General features: G+C 42.2%; 1 protein-coding gene across 10 annotated transcripts in view; it reads right to left on the reverse strand.

Moving 5' to 3' along the window:
* The window catches only part of ADD1 (adducin 1), a 251,869-nt gene that overhangs the window by 20,187 nt on the left and 208,391 nt on the right, over nt 1-23,291 (reverse strand). For all 10 annotated transcript variants that reach the window (XM_033950494.1, XM_033950510.1, XM_033950502.1 and 7 more), the window contains one exon: nt 7,935-8,091. In XM_033950494.1, coding sequence (XP_033806385.1) covers nt 7,935-8,091 — 157 coding nt within the window. The remainder of the gene's footprint in view (nt 1-7,934; nt 8,092-23,291) is intronic.

Consider the following 23,291-nt stretch of genomic DNA (forward strand, 5'->3'; position numbering starts at 1 on the left):
CAACTCCTCCAGCCCCTTAACCATTTTAGTTGCTCTTCTCTGGATCCTTTCGAGTAGTACCGTGTCCTTCTTAAAGTACCAGTGCTGGACGCAGTACTCCAGGTGAGGGCGTACCATGGCCCGGTACAGCAGCATGATAACCTTCTCTGTCTCTTCAGTCCAGCATCTGCCCCTTCCATTCACTGTCTGTCTTTCCCTGCCATCTCTCCTCCTGCCCCCCCCCACCCCCCAATTTGGTCTAGCATCCATCATCTTCCTTCTGTTCCCCTCATGGTCTGGCATCTCTATCCTTCCCTCCCCCCTGTGGTTTTTAGCATATCTCTCTTCTCATTTCCTCCACTCAGATCTGATCATTCTCTGCTCTCTCTTCCCTTTTCTTCTCTGGTCTTCCTTCTCTATTTTCTGCCTCCATCTAAATTAAATTCTTTCTTACTATTTAGTCCCGTTTCCCTCTTTTCACTGTGTCTACACACAGCTTGTCACCCCTTTCCCTCACCTCTCCATTATCTTACTATTTTCTTCCCCCTTTATTTATCTCCTCCTTCCATCCAGTATGTGTTCTTTCCCCACTTCCATTCAGCATCTGCTCTCCCTTCTCAACTGACATCCATCTGCCTTCTGCTCTCTCTCCCTTCTTCTCACTTCCATCATCTGTCCCCTTCTCTCTCTCTCATCTCCTCCATTCCATCATCTGCCCCTTCTCTCTCTCCCCCCCCCCCAACTTCCATCATCTGCCCCCCTTCCCCTCACCTTTGTGGGTCACTTTCTTTCCCCTGAGGGTGGCTCATGTCACAGGGGAAGCTTTGGCCGAGCAGAACCGCTTGATTGACAGTGGAACTTACTTGATTGATGTCGATGCTGGGGCCCGTTGCCGTTTGAAGGAAAAAAAAAAGGTGGAAAAAAGGAACCTGTAAAGGCGAGAGGAAGGGAAACCTCCAGGACAGCTGCTTTTTGCCCTCCTTCAGCGGCGTGAATATATGAATTGAGGACCAGGTGGCTGTTTTACAGATGTCCTCAATGGGAGTGGAACCTAGATGAACTAATGAAGTGGTCATTGCTCAAACTTTATGTGCAGTTACACGGCATGCTAGCATCAGCCCAGCTCAAGCATAGCAAAAGGAGAAGTCTACCAGCCCCATGGAGATGGTTCTCTTTGTGACAGGAACTCCAAGTCTATAAGGATCAAAAGACAGGAGCAGCTGAGTAGAAGTTTTGTGACGCTTGGTCTGATCCAAGTAATAAGCTAGTGCACATGTACGGTCCGTGCAGCTTCTTCACGGTGCGAATGTGGTCTTGGAAAGAATACTGGAAGACTCTGGTTGAGATGAAATTCTGAAACGATTTTAGGGAGGAACTTGGGATGAGTATGAAGAACCAACCTATCGTGATATGTTGTGTATAGAGGACCTGACAAGTGCTTGACATTCACAGACTCTTCCTGAAGATGTAAGAGCTATAAGGAAGATTACTTTCCAAGTAAGATGCTTGAGGGATGAAGTTGAGTGGTTCAAATGGAGGCTTCATGAGATTAGAGAGGATAACATTAAGGTCCTAAGACACTGCAGGTTTGATTGGTGGCTTGGTATGGTAGAGACCTTTCATGAATCTGGATACCAAAGGATGTATTGACAATGGCTTGTTGTACACAGGAATATGAAAAGCACTAAGAATCTGACACGGGGACAAAGTTTGTCCCTGTCTCATCCCTGCAAGCTTTGTCCCTATCCTTGCAGGCTCTATTTCCATTCCACAAGTTCTGTCTCCATCCCAATGGACTCTATTCCATTTGGACAGCTTTGAGCACTTATGATTTTATATTTAAATCTTTTTATTAAACTATAAAAAGGGACAATATTCTGTACAACTGTTTATATATCACAAATAGAGACTTCCATTTCTATCTGGTTTTGGTATAACCTTCCCAAAGTTGCCTATGTTTCTACAACATCTGGGAAGGTAACTGGATTGTCTTTCAAACTTGGATATAGACGAGAACCTAAACTGTATAGCAGATGAACAGGAAAATAAGTGTCTATTAAGAGTCAGAAATGTTCCTTGATGCCAGCAATGAAGGATAAATCTATTGCTTGAGCAGCTGGGCACATGATGGAAGGATGTTGCAGATGGTAGGAGTCTTTTCAGCAGACAAGATTTGTTGCAACATTAAAGGCAGATGACACAAATGATGTCATTTAATAGTACTTCACTGAAATCCAAAAGCAGCTTTGGCAGTTTTTTTAAATCATTAAATTCAGTTGCCAATTGTCTACGATGTGTTTTTACAAATTGACACTAGTCTTATGTTCTTGTGAAAAGGGAGGGAACCATGGTTGTCGAAACCACCAAGATACTATAAGAATCATGGTGGCTGGCTCTTGGTGAAGTTTGAGATGAGTCTTCCTGAGTAGAGGTACTGGAGAGAAAGCATAAAGGAACTTGTCACTCCAGTCAAAGAGTAAAGTGTCCAACTCCAGACAACTGGGTATAATCTGCAAAAAGGCAAACTTTTCCTTCTAACCCTTCCGCAATGTCGCTTACAAACATATTGAACAGGATTGGCCCCAGCACCGATCCCTGAGGGACTCCATTACTCACCTTTCCCTCCTCAGAGCAAATTCCATTAACCACCACCCTCTGGCGTCTATCCATCAACCAGTCTCTAATCCAGTTCACCACTTTGGGACCTAACTTCAGCCCTTCAAGTTTGTTCAAGAGCTTTCTATGAGAAACCGTGTCAAAGGCTTTGCTAAATCTAAGTAAGTTACATCTAGCATATGTCCTTGAACCAATTCTCCGGTCATCCAATCAAAAAATTCAATGAGATTCGTTTGGCACGATTTACCTTTAATAAAATCATGTTGCCTTGGATCCTGTAAGAAAACACAAAAAAAGTCCACCAAGGTAAACATAGAAACATGATGGCAGATAAAGGCCAAATGGCCCATCTAGTCTGCCCAACCGCATCTCCGAGAGATCCCACGTGCCTATCCCAGGCCTTTTTGAATTCAGACAGTCTCTGTCTCCACCACCTCTTCTGGGAGACTGTTTCATGTATCTACCACCCTTTCTGTAAAAAAGTGTTTCCTTAGATTACTCCGGAGCCTATCACCTCTTAACTTCATCCTATGCCCTCTCATTGCAGAGTTTCCTTTGAAATGAAAGAGACTCGACTCATGCGCATTTACATTACGTAGGTATTTAAATGTCTCTATCATATCTCCCCTCTCCCGCTTTTCCTCCAAAGTATACAGATTAAGATCTTTAAGTCTGTCCCCATACACCTTATGATGAAGACCACATACCATTTTAGTAACCTTCCTCTGGACCAACTTCATCCTTTTTATATCTTTTTGAAGGTGCAGCCTCCAGAATGGTACACAATATTCTAAATGAGGTCTCACCAAAGTTTTATACAAGGGCATCAATACCTCCTTTTTCCTACTGGCCATACCTCTCCCTATGCAACCTAGCATCTTTCCAGCTTTTGCTGTCACGAGATCCAAACGCCCCAGCGTTGCGTGCTGCCTACTGGCTGCCAATCGACCAATGATGTATATTCAAAGGCCTAGTAATGGCTTACAAACTCTTCCATGACATAGTACCGGCCTAAATGGCCCTATGCCTGGCCCTTCTGTCCTACACCTGGAATCGATTGCTCCGCTTACAAGATGAAAAGCGATTATATGTGCCCTTGGGATGCACCCTTCACCTTGAGAATGCCCAGAAAAGATCTTACTTGCACTACCTACTGCGCCTCTGGAATAAACTACTTAACCATATGAGATCACTAGAAGGTCTACTGTGCTTCAGGAAGGAAATAAAAACTCACCTCTTCCCCTGACCCTCTATGAAAGTGTACCGATCCAAATTCCCCTAACTTTTTGACGAAGTGCCCCAACTTCCAAGCTTCAAGTGCTAGGTGATTCGTCCCATGCCAGACCATACCATATTTTCTCATTCAATGTTCTTCCACACCTTGTCATACTGTTCACCGTTTTTGTCCTAATACATTAGAATATATTCTACTATACACCATATTTACCATATTATGTTTGCCATAATATGTTCACTAATGCCACAATCTCATACCAAGTTTGCCGCTCAATGTTTATTGTACCATGTCTTCCATGTTATGCACGCTTGTCTTACCGTTTTTGCCAAGTCGTTTCTCACTTTGTCAGCCACGCTTGCAGTACTATGACTGTCGCGCTATGCTCTGCCGTTTTATGTTTTACCATGCTTTGTTAACTATGTTTACCAGCTCTATCAATCTTGCTATTTTCTACCATACGATGTCAAAGTGTGGTGCAGGGGTTATAACTACAGCCTTGATATCCTGTAATTGTGGGTTCAAGCCCACATTGTCCCTTGTAACCCTGAGTGGGCCACCTAGTTCCCTATTGCCCCAGGTACATTAGATAGATTGTGAGCCTACTGGGACAGATAGTGAAAAATGCTTGAGTACCTGAAAAAAATACATGAAAACAATTTTGAGCTCCCCTGCGAGAATGGAAGAGAAAATAAAATAAATAAACAAACTGCTCTGCTGATATTTGGTTATTTCATATTAAGGGTTTAAAACTAATCTATACTTTTTATTATATCTTAAATTAGTTTTGCTATATTATTTAAACCACTATTGCTTTCTTTATCTTGCCTGTAACTTGCATTGGGATTCTCACAATGTAAAGGTGAAAGATCAAATGTGAGTAAATAAAATATTCCTGTCTCCTAACTCTTTCCATTAATGTCTTGCAACATCACTGCACTGTAAAATTGCTAGCCATATAAAGCCTCAGAATTGGGAGGGAAAGCAAACTGGAATCCTATTTACCTGAAATGTACGAAAAACCATGCCAACTATTCCTAGAACTATCAAATGCACCAATATTTGATTGGGCATAATTAGCAGTATATATTGCAAAACTAGCTGAATACTTTAGAAACAAAATTATAACAGCCAGGACAACCTTCACAGGAACCCCAATCCACCTGGATGAGATCACAATGCCCCCAGAAAAAGGATCATCAGCAGCAGACAGAACCTGGTCCGACTTAACCACAATACAATGGTCCGACCTAAACAGATTCTATAAAAAATGCAGCCACGCAGCCTGCGACCTCAACCATTGCCCTCCATACCTGTTAAAATCCTCCAGCCCAAAATTCCGCACTCTCCTCATACAATGGATACAATCCCTGCTCACAGAAAGCCTTTTCCCACAAGACCTCAGTGAAATCATCATCATCACCCCGATCATAAAATACCCAAAAGTAGCAACAGATCTACCATCCAACTACAGACCCATAGCCTCAATGCCATTATGTGTCAAGCTAATGGAAGGCCTTGTAGCTAAACATCTCACCAACTACCTAGAAAACCACAACTTACTCCACCCTACACAGTCTGGTTTCAGAATCAACTACAGCACAGAGACACTACTAGGTTCCCTCCTGGACACAGCTAGACAACACCTTAGAACAGGCAAAAAAAATGCTGGTTATACAACTAGATCTCACCGCAGCATTTGACGTGGTAGATCATGACATTCTACTACAAATACTAGAAACAATAGGAATCACAGGAAAGGTGCACACATGGTTTCAAGGATTCCTACAATCCAGGACCTACAGGGTAAAGACAAGCAGAGAAAAATCAGAACCCTGGTCCAACCCCTGCAGCGTACCTCAAGGGTCACCCCTTTATCCCCAACACTCTTCAATCTCTACATTGCATCCCTCGGCACCTGCCTAGACAAATTAGGCTTAACTTCTTATAGCTATGCAGACGACATCACCAGCCTCCTTCCTTTTGATCAACCAACACACTCCATAATATAGCTATGCAGACGACATCACCATCCTCCTTCCTTTTGATCAACCAACACACTCCATGACAGACACACTACACAGAACACTAGAACAGTGGCTACATGGATGAAAGAACACAAACTAAAACTGAACCCAGACAAAACAAAATTTATACTTCTTGAAAAAAAACAAAATCCCAACCATACCCCATTCAACCTACCCTATTCAACCCTATTCAACCCTATTCAACCATTCAACCATACCCCATTCAACCTACCCTAAAACTTCTGGGAGTGATGATAGATAGATGCTGTACCATGCAACCACAAATCAATAAAATAAAGAAATCATTCGCGGTCATGCAAAATTTAAGGCAAATCTGAAAATTCTTCAACAGAAAATAATTCAAGCTCATGATCCAATCCTTAGTCCTAGGACTTCTAGACTACTGCAATATCCTCTACCTCCCCTGCCCGCAGTCATGATAAAACAACTAAACAGTACAAAACACAGCCCTGAGACTAATCTATTCACTGAAGAAATACAACCACATCACCGCTGCATACCTCGACTCACACTGGCTCCCAATGCAAGCAAGAATACGATTCAGATTTTACTGTCTACTATTTAAAGCCATGAATGGAGACAGCCCAGCCTTCCTGAACAACCGCTTTATCCAAACTACCACAACCAGGCAAAGGAGAACCCAGACACCATTCACACATCCCCCAATCAGAGACGTCAAATGCAAAAAAAATATACAATGGCCTACTAGCCAAGCAGGCAGCGAAACTTGATCACCAATTATCCAATCTACTGATTACGATACCAGACTACAAAACTTTCAAAAAAGAAATAAAAACCCTGCTATTCAAGAAATCCATCAAGACAAACTAACTCCGCAGGAAGCATTTCAATCTACTGAAGTAACCCGCTCAACTCGTCTAGAAATGTCCAGATAACCTCTAATGTAATCCGCCTTGAACCACAAGGTAATGACGGAATAAAAGTCACTAATGTAATGTAATGTAGAATATGAAGCAGCTGCACATTATTTTAATTTTGTCCTGAAGTCTCCTCATTCTTCGGAGGGATTCTTGGCCAAAATAATCCTACCCTAACTACAGTACCATGAATCTTCAGAAGCTGACAGCATCCCAAACTTTTTCTACACTATTTTAATCTCTCTATTGTTTTCTAACTAGCTCAACCATTACAGACACAGTATCTAACTGAAATGCAAATTCTGAAGTAGCCTAGAAGTTGGAGCAAAAGGCTGATACCCAGGGAAGTCAAGGCTCAAATTATTTTGCTACTGACACACTGTGAGATGACTTTGGACAAATCACTATCTGCCACTGCCTCAGGTATCCACTTAGATTGTAAGCTCTTCATTGTACTGTGTTTGTTCAGTAGTACTACAAAAATTATTTTAAAATTCCTTCCAGAACTTTTATGCCCTGTTTCCCTTACTGCAATAGGAAAGAACCTTTGGAGTTGTTTTGGAATGGGAGGGGGTGGAGTTGAAGGGTGAGGGGGAAATTATAAGGGGAGGGAACATTTGGGGAGGGGGAACTGTACTGGAAGTAGTCAATAACCTTAATATTCCATGTTGAGCATCTGAAACTCATTTAGTCTTTACCTATTCTGTATTATTATGCCATGTCATTACAGCTGCTATATTATGAGCATTCTTAAATGTTTAATACAAAGTTTAAAAAATTTAAAAGAAATGTCTTCCAGAATTGGGTAGTAGTGCATTCAAGTTAGCTGGTAGGTGTACAAGTGAGGTTAGAAATTATTTCCTTCTGGGGACTGTATATGTTATTGGTCCTAGGTGTGGAAACAGAAGCCTTTCACATTATCACAGAGCACTGCTGTGCAATTTCTTACATACCTAACTGCTCTAGTGGCAGGAAACCTGCGTTCACTTGCCACACAGTATAAAACATCAAGACCTGTTAGAATGGTGCCTGCCAACATCAGCAAGATTCCACTTTTACCTAAAGTTGTAACTTTTGAATTTCAGCAATAGCAGTCTTGCCTGTTTCTTTGGGTTTATTATGACTAATATAGTATATAAGAAATTAATGGCACCGTGTATATCATACAGAGCAACAAACCTTCAGAATCCTTCTGTTTACGTTCTACTTCTTTGCGATACTCTTCCAGTTCTCGATCAGTGAGTTTATTAAAGGGGTTTGGACCAGCTGTGCTCACAATCACTCTTGGCTGATATTCCTTCTCAATAATTGCTTTAGATGCAGTCACCAGTTCACCCTGGTAAAACACAGAAAAAAAGAGTCTGCTACAAAATAAACATATTTGAAGTATCAAAAGCTAAAGTGAATAATACCCAAAAATTCCATTTGTAAGCATGTTTTGTAAGTACAGAATTTCAAATGTCTCAGGGCTAGAGGCACTAAACACAATCGCTAAGACGGTGCAAGTCGCTGTTGGCTGATTGAGGAAAAGATTGTGGAATTGCGATCAATGCTCCAACAAGTTTCCATGCAAATGATTTGCATTGAGGTTCGCTGTAATCTGTCCCAACAGTCACTGATAATGACTGACACATACGCAGAGCCGGTTTGGGGAAACCCAAACAGCTGAGTGGCAGGGAAGCCCCAAAGCAACCTCCTGTCACTGTTATTGGGGCTTTTTTCTTTTTAATGGCACAGATGTTGTCTGTGTTTTACACATGCCCAACATCTACCCCATTAAAAAAAGGAGACAATCCCTCCCCCAAGCGAATGACCCCTGATATAAAAAAATTGGCAGGAAGGATGTCCACTACCTCCTGCCACCGCGAACCACCTCTGCACTGACTCCCCTCCCTTGCAAGGACCCCCCCCCGAACCGACCCCTCCCCTCTCCTTCCCCAAAAATTGGCAAGACAGATGCCTACTCCCTCCTGCTGCTGTGAACCAAACCCCCTTCACCATGCTCCCAACTGACCCTCCCCTTCTCCGCTCTCCTTCCTAAAAAAGAAAATGGCAGGAAGGATGCCCACTTCCTCCTGACAACTATTATTATTATTATTTTTTAGGAAGGTGAGTGGGGAAGGGGGTGAGGCCAATTAGGGGGCTCATAGTGATGAGGGATCAATCTGGTCACAGCGACAGGAGGAAGTGGGTATCCCTCCTGCCGATTTTTGGGGAAGAAGGGGTGGGGGTAGGTCTGGGGGGTCCTTGCTAGGGGGGGATCACTGTGTTTTGGGGTTTTGTGGCGGGAGGATGTAGATGTAGTGGGCATCCCTCATGCTGATTTTTTGGTACTGGGGTCATCAGGGCAGGGGTGGGGGAAGGGGGAAAGATGTCGGCCCGGCATTTAAAAATTTTTATTTTATGGGCAAAACATCTGTGCCCATAGAAAAAAAAGTGAAAAAAACAGGTTACCTGTTGGCTTTCCCAGGTCAGTCTTACCAATCCGATTCTGGCATATAAGTTTAGAGCATCGATCGGATGCCTGGTTTTAATGTCAATGACCTCATTTGCATGCCAGAATCAGAGAAAACCAAGCTGCGAGTTGTTTTAGGCATTGGGTCAGCAAATACTATCAGTCGCTAAACCAGTCAAACCAGTTTAGCGACAATCGTTAGACTATCGGACAATTTAGTGCATCTAGCCCTATATCACTCAATTCATGTTGATTTTAAGCAACATAGATTATCCTATAGGGGGAAAGGAGGGGTTGGACTGGGCATCTTCTGGTAGGCTGTTGATGCAAACAAACTGGAAATAGTCTATCATCTTAAAGGTGCAGGAGTTTGCAGGCTAGCTACATATAATATCTGCCAGCCAATGAGTCACTGTGCCTTTAAGAAGGCATATACAGAGGGTGAACTACTGCTTCTGCTGTTTGTACCAATTGGAGGCATGATTCATGCAGGAGATGGGTAGGGCAATAACAGCCAGAGCCTAGAGCAATATAAAATGCATCAAAGTTAGGTGGGACAGGAGAGGGAGAGAAAATGAGATAAAGAAGGGAGACCAGAGATAGGATCCTTATTCCTGGACCAATATTTGGCCATAATATGAACCCAGGCAGCATTATGGGGTAAAGATCTGGAACAATTGCTTATGCCTACTACTTATGGGGAATTTAGGAACCACCTAAAGACATATCTGTTCCTGAAGTATTTAGGTAACTGACCTGTACAATCTTATTCCACAATAACTGATCTCTAGAGCTGTTAATCACTAGCTTTTAACTTTGTTAATTCTACTCAATTTGTAGCATCTTTTAATCATTGTAAACCGCATAGAACTTCATGGTCCTGCGGTATATAAACTGTTATTATTATTATATACATAATTTGAATATAATCAACAAAATATGTTTCATTGTGGCCTGTCTCAATGCAATCTACCACACAACTGCTTTTATATGAAAAATATATTTTCAGGTGTAGAAATACAGACACATGAGTATACATGGAAAACTAATGTGATCACCACAATTTGCTATATTCCTCTCACCATTTACAAAAATGCTCAACAGATTCAGGGTTTCTTCACAGCATGCTCTTATCTCCCTCTCAAATAGCACCTCCATAAGTATTAGCAAAGGATCAGAAACAAACAATTGTACTGTGAAATGAAATAGGGGAAATCAGGTGGGGGGAAGGGGAAAAGACACTTTTTCATGTCACAGTGAATACTACTTTTTTGTGGTTACACATTCAAAGCAGTTTACATATATTCAGGTACTTATTTTGTACCTGGAGCAATGGAGGATTAGGTGACTTGCCTAGGGTCATAAGGAGCAGCACTGGGATTTGATCCTACAACCTCAGGGTGCTAAGGCAGCAGTTCTATCATTAGGCCATTCCTCACCTCCTGCTCATTATAACTATTTGGCACATACTATGTACTGACACCAATCACAATTTCTGCCTCCATAATGCCTACACATCATCACAAACCTATGTATTAAAATTCCCACTGGCTCTACAAGATACAGGAACTGAGGCACTGTAAAACCACACAATCTGTTCACTCTTAAGCTTACACTAAAGTTACAGAGAGGAATAAACTATATAATCTCACTAGCAAAGTCTAAAAAAATATAGAGTATAACCAGAAAACAGGCTAAGCACATTAGCAATTATATGAATAGAGACTGTACTAGTTTCAAATAGTGGAGAAAACCCCCACCTCAGATATCTTGCTCCAACAGTCCTAACTTCAAGAGACTGAATATATTTTTTATATAGGAGCTTCTCCAGTCATTGGTCAAAACCCTCCACCACTTTAATACCACTTTTTTTTTTTTTTTTGCAGTCTTCAAAAATATTGCAAAAATGTGTCTTTAAGCACAGTTTTCTTAGATACAATCCCATATCATTCACAGCTTACAACCATAACGGTTGAAAAAAAGCAAAGCTTAGCTGTATTCTTAGGTCCAGTTGGAGTATGAACATGTTTAGATCTTTGCTTAGTAGATTGTATAGGTCAGTGATGAGTGATGCAATTACCATATCTGTGCTGAATTTCTGTCTGAAGCCTTATTGGGAGTCATGGAATAACTGAAAGTGTTCCAGGTAGTTCTTCAGTTGAATTTGTACTATCCCATCCATCAGTTTTATGAAGAGTGGGGTTAGTGCGATGGGTCTATAGTTGTGAGGCTGAGAAGTGGTATTTTTCTTGTCTTTTATGATAGGTCTGATAACAATGTGTCCTCTTTCTGCTGGGAATTTTCCTGTTTAGTGTGTCTATTAGCCAGGAGTAAAGATCTGCCAGGAACCTATCTGAGGCTTTAGACATTAGAGCAGGTGGGCAGGAGTCAAATATGCTTGGGTGTATTTTTTAAATAGGAAGTAAAATTGAGACCAAGTTGGATTGGTGAAGGAGCTCCAGCTCATGACTGCTCTGAGCGCACAACTCCTTGAATTCAGAATGTTTGTGAGGTTGGTGGAATGGTTTGTACTAAGGAGGACTCCTGCGGCTTGTATTTTAGAATTATTTGGGAGTAGTAGTAGTTTTTGTGTTTTTCTTTTAGTTGGAATTTGTATTCTCGTGATTTCTCTCACCATTTCAGTTTGGTGCCTTCAATTTAGTCTTGATCCAGGCATGTTCCAGACATCTAACTTGTCGTTTCAGTATTTGCAACTCTTTGTCAAACCATTTGTCCGATTTCCTTAGGCATTTGACACTGAGCTGATTGGGTGCAATGCAATTTAGAGTGTTATTGCTTGAAGATTCCCAAAGCAGTGCAGAAGTCTTTCAATGGATAGCAGGGAAATTTGGTGTCATAGCTGGCCCAGAAGGTGGCCTCATCAATTGGTCCTCTGTTTAAGATTGCAGTTGAAGGTATGGTCTTGTTAGTTCTGGATTATAGCCAGTTTAACTTGAATTTGAATATGTAATGGTCTGACCAGAGTGACTGTTGCCAATTGCCTTCTGAGGATATAGAGGGATGCAGAGGGTCCATGGTTGAGGTGGCAATGATGTCTAGGTGGTGGTCTTTTATGTGCATGGAGCAGAAGGAGAATCAGGAGTAATCCAGGTCCTGTAGAAAGGTGAATAGGTCTGTGTCTGTGTTGTTGTTTTTTGATTCTAAGTGAAGATTTAAGTCTCCTAGTAGTATGCAGTTGGATGAGATGAGGGAGTTTTTGAACACAAAGTTGTAGAAAGTGTCCTTTACATTGGGCCAGTTTTTGGGAGTCACCTAAAAGAGGATGCACGTGAGAATGGGTTTTTATGCTTGGACTGGACAGCTGACATGCTAGAATTCACCAGTCTGCATTTTAAAACTTTTACTCAGATGATTTCTTATAAGTAGTTGTTTTTGAATCAATTTTTTATGCTGATTCAAGAAATGACTTCCATTTTTGCCTATCAGGTTTTTACACAAAATAAGAAGTTATGTTTTCACGATTTTAACTACTGTAAGCAGAAATGTATTCAAATACCATTTCACGTGTGGTCATTTTTTTTTTTATTACAAATATATTTTTAAAATACTGTAAAGGACTGCCCTAATTTATTTCTTGACTACCCTGTAACAAAACAAAAAGCAAACAGTGTTCCATTAATTTTCAAACTTTCTCCTCTTTAACATCCTTGAATATCTTGACTGTCCCTCTTCAACATCCAACAGTAGTTGGTCATCATAGTTTCATTCCATCTCCCCTGGTACCTCCTCTCCATCTCCTTAATATCTTGGTGAAAATGTTCACCTTGCTCTTCACTATAATGTCCCAGATTTTCCGGAAAATAGTCGATATGGGAATGTAGAAAGTGAACTTTTACACTCATGTTACAACCCAACTTCTTGAAATTTTCCAACATTGTTTCAACAACGGCCCTGTAATTAGGATCTTTGTTATTCCCTAGAAAGTTTTCAGTAACAGATCGGAAGGCGATCCATGCGTCTTTTTCTCTCTCATTCATTGTTTTATCAAAATCTTCATCCTTCATCAGTTTCTTTATTTGAGGACCAACAAAAATTCCAGCTTTCAATTTTTCTTGTGTGATAAAGGGAAATTTCTACCTTGATCATCATCAATCCGTATTACTCATATCATTAGATCTGTCTTCTGCATTTGCCACTATAGACCACAGTTTACTCTTAACACGACTCCAGGAAATCGGTATATCAGACCAGGTCCTGGACTGGTTCATATCCTACTTTAGATAGATCCTCTAAAGTTATCTTCAATGAAACTTCATCTGAATCTTTTTCTTCTAAATATGGCATCCCTCAGGGTTCTATACTGTCCCCACTCTTTTTTAACAACTTTTTATCGCCTCTCTTGACAGTCTCCCAATCCATTGGCTTTTCCACATTTACTTATGCGGACGATGACCAACTCTTCCATCCCATCGATCTTAATAATATGGAAGAAATAGTCCTCATTAATCGTAAATTTGAAAAAATCAAATTTTGGTTAGATTCAAATAAACTCTCTCTTAATATCAATAAATCTAAACTTATGATCTTTCCGTTTAAAGAAGGAATAACACTCCAAACCCCTGTGAAACTAGAATTGGTACCCATCAAAACTGTTCCAACTTTGAAACTACTCGGAGTTACTTTCAACAGTAAATTTTCTTACCATTCCCACATTAGTACAGTCGTCCAGAAATGTTTCTATCGATTAAGAATGATACGTTCTCTATCTAAGTTACTTGAACCAGTTGCACTAAATACACTAATTCATTCTTTGGTGATTTCATGCATAGATTATTGCAACGCTCTGTATAAGGGCATTACAAAAAAGGAGATTAGACGACTACAGATCATCCAAAACACTGCTATTAAGATCATTAGCGGGGCAAAAAATTATGATCAAGTCTCCCTCCTCTTGATCAATGCTCATTGGTTACCAGTCGAGCACAGAATTAGCTATAAAATTTTACTTTTAACACTCACAACTAAACTGAACAATCAACCTGATTTCATTAACAGACTCCTAATCCCGTATAGCACACCAAAATCTCTCCGCTCAGTTTCCCAAAATCTTTTAGTCATACCTTCGTTAAAATCTATTAATACGTTGCGCTCCAATAACTTTGCTGTTACTGCCCCCACGTTGTGGAATTCTTTACCGATTCATCTGCGCTACGAATCTGATATAAAACAATTTAAAATTAAATTAAAAACTTTTTTATTCCAAGATGCTTTTGGATAATAATTGCCCTTTTAAGGGCTAAATTTATATTTAAATTTCAGCTACTTTTTACCTAACCTCTTGTCTTATCCTTTTATGTCTTACCTTTTCTATATCAATTGTAGTTCTTCCCTACTATCCCATTGTTGTGTAGTTTGTACGTCTTTGACTTTTGTCTACTATCCCTGTTTTTATACGTTCTTATGTAATTTATTATTTGTTTTTATGTAATCGTATATTGTTAACCGCTTAGAAACCAGAATAAGCGGTCTAAAAAATATTTTAATAAACTTGAAACTTGAACTTGAAACTTCTTAGAAAGGTACTTTAAGCAGGGCCCATCCTATAGTAGAGCCCTTAAAACTGCTTCATCAAGCCCAATTTGATGTGTAGTGGTGGAAGGAGGACTTTTTTTTTTTGGGGGGGGGGTCTACAAGTGGTTCAAGCAGGATGTTTTTAGTTCCAGGCACAGAATTTTGTCGCTTTGGCCAAACTCTCACACTCCAATGTCTTTGCTTTGCCCGATTGTCCCATTCACATAGAAAACAAGGCATTTTTGTGAACCCAGCTTGTTCTCCTAATAGTATTCCTATAACTTTGAAGTCACCGCAGATAAGCCATTTGTGTTCCTCATACTGGATACTTGTAAAAAGTTGCTTCATGTTCTCCCATTATGAAGTACCACACCTTTGAGGCTCCTCTTTGATGAGTCCATAAAAAGTCTCCACTGAGTAGGATCATGTTTAGTGCCTTAGAAGTGCATTAACTTGTTTATGTTATTGCAGTAAACCAAGGAATCGTTCTGTGAGAATAAAGTCATATTCAGGTTGGTAGACATCATCAGTATCATCTTTGGTGATTGCATCAAATTCACTTAAGACATCATCTTCTGCCAGGTTCTCTAAAACAGCTGGAGGAAGGGGAGCATGCAGGTCTTCTCCATGTGGAACTGGTCTAATGGCTGAAGGAATGCTTGGATACACAATTTGGTTCTTAATTTTCGAATTGCACCCCTGAACATTAACTAAACTAACTGTCATTAAGGTAGTCTTTAGGCTCCCTCTACACATAGGAATTGCAAATGGCATGCACATTTTCTTTCCTTTTGTCCACAATCTTAATCTCTCAACACAATAGCGGCAAACTTTCTTTGGCGCCCATGCCTTATCCTGGTCGCCAAGTTTCACTTTAAAATAAGCATAGTAAGCTTTTTTCACAAAGTCTGTTATATCCTTTCTTTGCTTAAGCACTATATAATTTCCACAAATGTAACAGAAAACATCTGGATTGTTCACACACATTGTAGTACCTGCAATCACAATAGAGAAATAAAATGAGAACAGCACTGGTATTGCAAGCGGCTGAGATAAACAACACTTCCAAGGTCACACAATAGCAACTAGCAGCAACAGTTGTGCCAGCCTAAAGGCTTACAGGTACAGGTCTGTACTGAGAAATTTCCCGTCAAGTATTGAGACATTTCCCTCCAACAATACTCATTACCTACTGGCACAGCAATAAATCTTTGAAGTAAAATTGTGAAAAAAACTGTATGTGATAAAAGAAAACTAAGAACAGTTCTAGAATCAGCATAGAAAAGTGAGGTAATATCACACATTACTTTTCAGTCATCCAAAATCATGCAGACTAGTGAAATGTTTTTGTGTTAATCTGGAGGAAGTCTTTCACTTTGAGAGCAAGGTCGCCACCTTTGTTTGTTCTTTCTATATAGCAATAGTATTTTGTCGACTGATAGAAAGAGGTCTTTAATGAGTGGGTATTCTATTGAGTTATTATAAAAAGGCAATAACAAGTAACATATACAGTTCACAAAAGTTAACATCAAGAAATATACACATATTAGGGCAGTTGTGGTATATGTCAGTTTTTAGAAAAGTATTTATATAGACTGTAAAAAATGTCAATGGGTTTCCAAATATTACGATTAGGAGTAGTCTGTCCATATTGTAATCTGTCTGCAGCATGCTGTTCAAACTGCTTAAAGAGACATAAAGAGTTCCACCAAAAGGTGTAATTCAATAAAGATGCAGATTTCCAGTTGTGGAGAATTTGTTGAATAGCAGTAGATATCATTATATCAATCAATTTTAGTTCACATGTACAAAGATTAAAACATGGATGTAAAGAACGCATTATAATAATATCAAAGGATAAGTCTGCAGTACAATTTGAAATGGAGCATATGAAAGACCATATCTGCATCCAGGAAGGTTGGATCATGGGACATGAAAAGAGCATATGTGAGAGCGTACCTTGAGATTTTAAACAATGCCAACAAAGGTCTTCTGATAGTAATTTTGCTTTTTTAATCTTATAAGGAGTTGACACGGCACGCCACATTAAGAATAATAAAGATTGGGACATGCTAGCAGATAGTAATAGTCTTATTAATTTTAGTTACAAATCCTTATATATAATACAAGCTGAATATCTTCAAATATATAGCCACACCAAATTGATATTCAAATAGTTATTCTGTCGGAAATCAAGTACAATACACTTTTTACTTTATGTAAACGGTAAAAGACCTCAGTGTTTCTCAAAACTGAGAAACTAACTATGCCAGTAAAAATACTGTCATAGAGAAATACATCCTTGGTCTTATATTCTTGGTCTTATATTCTTATAATTTAAGACCAAGGATGTATTTCTCTATGACAGTATTTTTACTGGCATAGTTAGTTTCTCAGTTTTGAGAAACACTGAGGTCTTTTACCGTTTACATAAAGTAAAAAGTGTATTATACTTGATTTCCGACAGTATAACTATTTGAATATCAATTTGGTGTGGCTTATTAATTTTAGACCATAATTTAGTCTATTCTTTATCTGTGAGTTGTATGTTGAGGTCTTGTGTCTACTTATTAACAACGTTAGGAGAAAGGTTAAATTGGAAGTCTCTGAGCATTTTATAGTAAAATGATATTGTTTTACCTGTAGAAGTAATTAAATTACTCCATTGCCAGAGACAGGAGACCTCAGAAAACTGTATATCAGCAAAAAGTGAGGTAAGAGTTGTCCACTGATTTCGTTTCGAGGATAAAGCAGAGAATTGGAGACAAAAATTTAGAAAGGATAACAATTCAGAGCCATTAAACAAATTTTTAACTTACCATATACCATTCACTTTCCATTGTTTCCAATTTAAGCATTGTTTGCTGTGTTTTAACATAGGATTATTCCATAGAGCCATACTCTTGTGAGAAAAAATAGATTTGGTAGCGATGCGGTCTAGAGTTCTCAGTGCAGATAGAGTCGCTGCAAAAAGAGTAAGGTGTTTAAGGTGTGATGGGATGCTCATAGTGGGCAGAATATTAATAGGTACCGGATTACTCAGCGAAATTTCCAAGTTTAGCCAAGAAGGTGTAGTTGAGGAACTTTGAGAGGAATCATAGGTTATCCAACAGGAGCCATATTTAACTAAGGAAGCCAAATGATATTTGTAAAAATCGGGCAGGTTAACCCCCACCATGGAATTTGATAGCTTTTAATTTATTGAGGGCAATTTTTGGTTTTTTATTTTTCCATAGAAAGGCAGATTTTTTTGGTCTATCCAGCGGTATATTGATGGCTTACATAGGCTAAGAAGCATGGTAAGTTTATATATGATTTGTGGTACAAGTGTTATTATTATTATGTGGTTGAAGAATTTGACTGAGCTTGTCCACCAGAGAATTCTTTTCCCCCTGAATGTAAACAGATGTTGCAAGGAATTGCCCAATTTCAAATTTTTTGCGCTTCTTGACAGAGAATGAGAGAACCTGTTCCTCCCTGCCTGTTCACATAGTACATTGCTTCTTGATTGTCCATCCGGACAAGGAGAACTTGATCTTGTATAATATGCTGAAAAGCTTTGAGAGTGTTGTAAATCGCTTTGAGAGTGTTGTAAATCACTTTGAGTTCCAACAGATTTATATGATGGCGCCAATCCCTGATGGTCCAAAGACCTTGAGTGCATAGGCCATCCAGATGAGCCCCCCAAGCATAGGTTGAGAAATCTGTAGTCAGGACTTCTGCATCCACCATTGTAGTGATTGTTGAAGAGATGAGGTCACTGCAATATGCTGAGTGAGTGGGTCGAGAGCCTGTGACCACTGTGAGGCTATGGTCCATTGAGGAATCCGTAGGTGTAGTCTCGCAAAGGGAGTCACGTGGACTGTGGATGCCATGTGTCCTAGAAGAACCATCATGCGCCTTGCTGAGAGAGATTGAATGTGGGCAACCTGATTGCAGAGTTGAATATGTGCGTCTTGACGCTGTTGAGGAAGAAGCGCTTTAAGTTGAGTCGTATCTAGAAGGGCTCTGATGAACTGGAGCTTCCGAGATGGTTAAAGTTGAGATTTTGGGAAGTTGATTTTGAATCCTAAATTCTGGGGAAATAAGTTTGCTGTGTCACTGAGAGTACATTGTGAAATTAAAGATCCTTGATGAGCCAGTCCAGATAGGGAAAAACTTGAAGGTCCCAAGATCTCAAGGCCGCTGCCACTACTACCAGGCACTCAGTAAAGACTCTGGAAGAGGATGCCAGACTGAAAAGTAGAACTTTGTATTGGTAGTGGTGTTGCGCCACTCGAAACCCGAGGTAGTTCTTGGAAGCCGGATGAATTGGGATATGAGTATAGGCCTCCTTAAGGTCCAAAGAGCATAGCCAATCATTGCGATTCAATAGGAGATACAAAGTTGCTAGACACAACATTCTGAATTTCTCCTTGACAAGAAATTTGTTGAGAGGTCTGAAATCTGAAATTGGTTGAAGACCTCCCATCTTCTTCGGTACAAGGAAATAACGGGAATAAAAAGCAATGTTACTTACCGTAACAGTTGTTATCCAGGGACAGCAGGCAGCTATTCTCACTAGTGGGTGATGTCATCAGACAGAGCCCCGGTACGGACGCATGCGCCGGTGCCTTCCTACCCGGAGATCCGGGCGTGTCTCCTCAGTTCAGGTAGCTAGCCTGAGAAGCCAACCCAGGGGAGGTGGGTGGGACGTGAGAATAGCTGCCTGCTGTCCCTGGATAACAACTGTTACGGTAAGTAACATTGCTTTATCCCAGGACAAGCAGGCAGGTATTCTCACTAGTGGGTGACCTCCAAGCTAACCTCAGTGGGATGGAGGGGGAGTTGGCGACTTAAGAGAATAAATTTTTCAATACTGTTTGGCCAAACTGTCCATCCCGTCTGGAGAGGGTATCCAGACAATAATGTGAGGTGAATGTGTGAACCGAGGACCAGGTGGCAGCCTTACAAATTTCCTCGATTGGTGTTGATCTGAGGAATGCTACTGAGGCTGCCATTGCTCTGACCTTATGGGCTGTGACCTTACAAGGAAGTGATAATCCAGCCTGGGCATAGCAGAAAGAGATACAAGCCGCCATCCAATTAGAGATGGTGCGCTTTGATACGGGTCTTCCCAACTTGTTAGGATCGAAGGAGACAAAAAGTTGAGGAGTGGTTCTGTGTGGCTTGGTGCGATCCAGGTAGAAAGCCAAGGCACGTTTACAGTCTAGAGTGTGAAGGGCCGATTCTCCGTGGTGAGAATGGGGCTTAGGGAAGAATACTGGAAGTACAATGGATTGGTTGAGATGAAATTCGGAGACCACCTTAGGCAGGAATTTCGGGTGAGTGCGGAGGACCACCTTGTCATGATGGAATACTGTGAATGGTGGATCCGCCATCAATGCCTGGAGTTCGCTGACTCTGCGAGCGGACGTAAGGGCTACAAGGAAAAGCACTTTCCAGGTGAGATACTTAAGAGGGGCCCTGTTGAGTGGTTCAAACGGGGGCTTCATGAGATGGGAAAGGACTACATTGAGGTCCCAAACTACTGGGGGTGGTTTGAGAGGAGGGTTAACATGGAAGAGTCCTTTCATAAATCTGGCGACCACCGGATGGGCCGAGAGGGGTTTCCCTTGTAGGGGCTGGTGGAACGCCGCAATAGCGCTCAGGTGGACTCGTATGGATGTGGACTTGAGCCCAGATTGAGATAGGTGTAGGAGATAGTCCAGCACGGAGGATAAGGAAGCTCGCTGAGGTTCCTTTGACTTAGAAACACACCATGAGGAGAATCTGGTCCATTTCTGGGAGTAGCATTGTCGAGTGGCGGGCTTCCTGGAAGCTTCCAAGACCTCCCTCACTTCTTGTGAGAATTGGTGAGGGGTTACGTTGAGAGGAACCAAGCTGTCAGGTGGAGAGACTGCAGGTTGGGATGAAGTAGTGATCCTTGATGTTGAGTAAGTAGTGAAGGAAACACTGGAAGTGGTACTGGTTCCCTGCTGCTGAGTTGAAGTAGGAGGGAGAACCAAGGTTGTCTGGGCCACCGAGGAGCTATTAGAATCATGGTGGCCCGTTCGAGTTTCAGCTTGACCAGGGTCTTCTGGATCAGCGGGAATGGTGGGAACGCATATAGAAATCGTTTCCCCCAGTTCAGTAGAAAAGCATCTGCCTCGAGGCGATGAGGAGTGTAGATCCTGGAGCAAAACTGAGGCAGTTTGGAGTTGTGGGGAGCCGCAAAGAGGTCTATCTGAGGCGTCCCCCATTGCGTGAAGATTTGGTGAAGGGGTCTGGAATGGAGAGTCCATTCGTGCGGTTGTAGCAGACGGCTTAGTTTGTCTGCTAAGACGTTGTTCTCCCCCTGGATGTATACTGCTCTGAGTAGGGCGTTGTGGCGCACCGCCCAGTCCCAGACTCGTAGAGCTTCCTGGCAAAGGAGGGCCGAGCCCGTGCCTCCTTGCTTGTTGATATAATACATGGCGGCCTGATTGTCTGTGCGAATGAGGATTACCATGTCGTGAAGTAGGTGTTGGAAAGCTTGGAGCGCATTGAAGATGGCTCTGAGTTCCAGTAGATTGATTTGGTGTAGTCTTTCCGCACTGGTCCAGAATCCTTGGGTGCGGAGACCCTCCAGGTGGGCCCCCCATGCATAATTCGACGAATCGGTTGAAATCGGTTGAAATCGGTTGTGAGAACTGCATCAGCAAACCTCTGGATAGATTCGAAGAGGTCATCCACCAAAGTAGAGACTGCCGAAGAGCAGGTGTGACTAAGATGCGTTTGGATAGTGGATCGGACGTCTGATTCCACTGTGATGCCAGGGTCCACTGGGGGATCCTGAGGTGGAGTCTGGCAAAGGGTGTCACATGTACTGTGGAGGCCATATGGCCCAGGAGCACCATCAGTTGTCTCGCCGGTAGGGTTTGGCGAGTAGACACCGACTGGCAGAGATGAAGAAGAGACTCCATGCGTTGCAGAGGCAGGAATGCTCGGAGTCGGGTGGTGTCCAGGACCGCTCCGATGAAGGGGAGGGACTGGGTGGGTTGTAGATGAGACTTGGAGAAGTTGATCTCGAAGCCCAAATTCTGGAGGAAGTAGGTTGTAGCCAAGGCCACCGAAGTGACCTCTGGGGCTGACGGGGCCTTGATGAGCCAGTCGTCGAGGTATGGGAACACCTGTAGACCCCTGTCCCGGAGTGCTGCGGCCACTACCACCAGGCACTTTGTGAAGACTCTGGGGGACGAAGATAGGCCGAATGGTAGCACTCGATACTGTAGGTGCAGATTTCCCACCCGAAATCTGAGGAACTTTCGGGAGGCCGGGTGAATGGGGATGTGAGTGTAGGCCTCCTTGAGATCCAGGGAGCATAACCAGTCGTTCTGCTCGAGGAGGGGGTATAGAGAAGCCAAAGTCAACATGCGAAACTTCTCTTTGACCAGGAACTTGTTGAGGGCCCGAAGGTCTAAAATGGGTCGCAGGTCGCCCGTTTTCTTCGGGACGAGGAAGTACCGGGAGTAAAACCCTCGGTTCAATTGGTCTGACGGGACCGGCTCGACAGCCCGAAGCTGAAGTAAGGTTTGGACTTCCTGAAGAAGAAGGGCGGTCTGCGTCGAGCTTGAAGGATACTCTCTTGGAGGATGGTCCGGGGGGACCCGGTGGAATTGAAGAGAGTATCCTTCTCTTATGATGGTGAGGACCCATAGGTCCGTGGTTATGGCCTCCCATCGATGGTAAAAAAGATGGAGGCGGCCCCCTATGGGAGAGGCCGAGGTTATGCTCCCGGGAGGGGCGTCAAAAGGGCTGGGGAGCCTTAGGTACAGCCGGTGGCTGAGGTTTTTGCTGAGACTTCTGGGGAGGTTGTCTCTTCGCAGGCTGTCTCGCAGCAGGTGTTTGTCTGGGCATGTAACGCCGCTGGTAAATCAGGGGTGGCCTGGAAGGTCGAGACTGTTGAGGTTTGGGTTTGGGCCGCAGGATGGATTGAAAAGATTTTTCATGATCCGACAGCTTCTTGGTAACAGTTTCGATAGACTCATCGAACAGGTCAGCTCCAGCACATGGTACGTTGGCGAGTCTGTCCTGTAGGTTGGGATCCATATCGATTGTACGGAGCCATGCCAGGCGACGCATAGCTACCGCGCTTGCGGCGGCGCGTGCCGAGAGTTCGAATGCATCGAAGGAGGATTGCATCAGCTGGAGGCGTAATTGGGAGAGGGAGGCTACCACTTCCTCGAACTCGAATCGAGCTTGGTTGTCTATGAACGGAGTGAACTTGCGGAGTACCGGCAAGAAGAACTCCAGATAGGAAGAGAAAAAGAAATTGTAGTTTAGCACCCGTGACGCCATCGTGAATTTTCTACCAAATTTGTCCATCGTTCTCCCCTCTCGGCCCGGCGGTACAGAGGCGTAGACCTGGGAGGGATGAGAGCGTTTAAGGGAGGACTCGACCAGTAGGGATTGGTGGGAGAGTTGAGGGCCCTCGAACCCTTTATGGTGCACGATGCGGTATCGAGCATCGAGTTTGCTGGGGATCGCCGGTATGGAATACGGTGTTTCGAAGCACTGCATGAAGGTCT

This window comes from Geotrypetes seraphini, chromosome 1 (genome assembly GCF_902459505.1).
Source record: "Geotrypetes seraphini chromosome 1, aGeoSer1.1, whole genome shotgun sequence".
In the NCBI taxonomy this organism is placed as follows: Eukaryota; Metazoa; Chordata; class Amphibia; order Gymnophiona; family Dermophiidae; genus Geotrypetes; species Geotrypetes seraphini.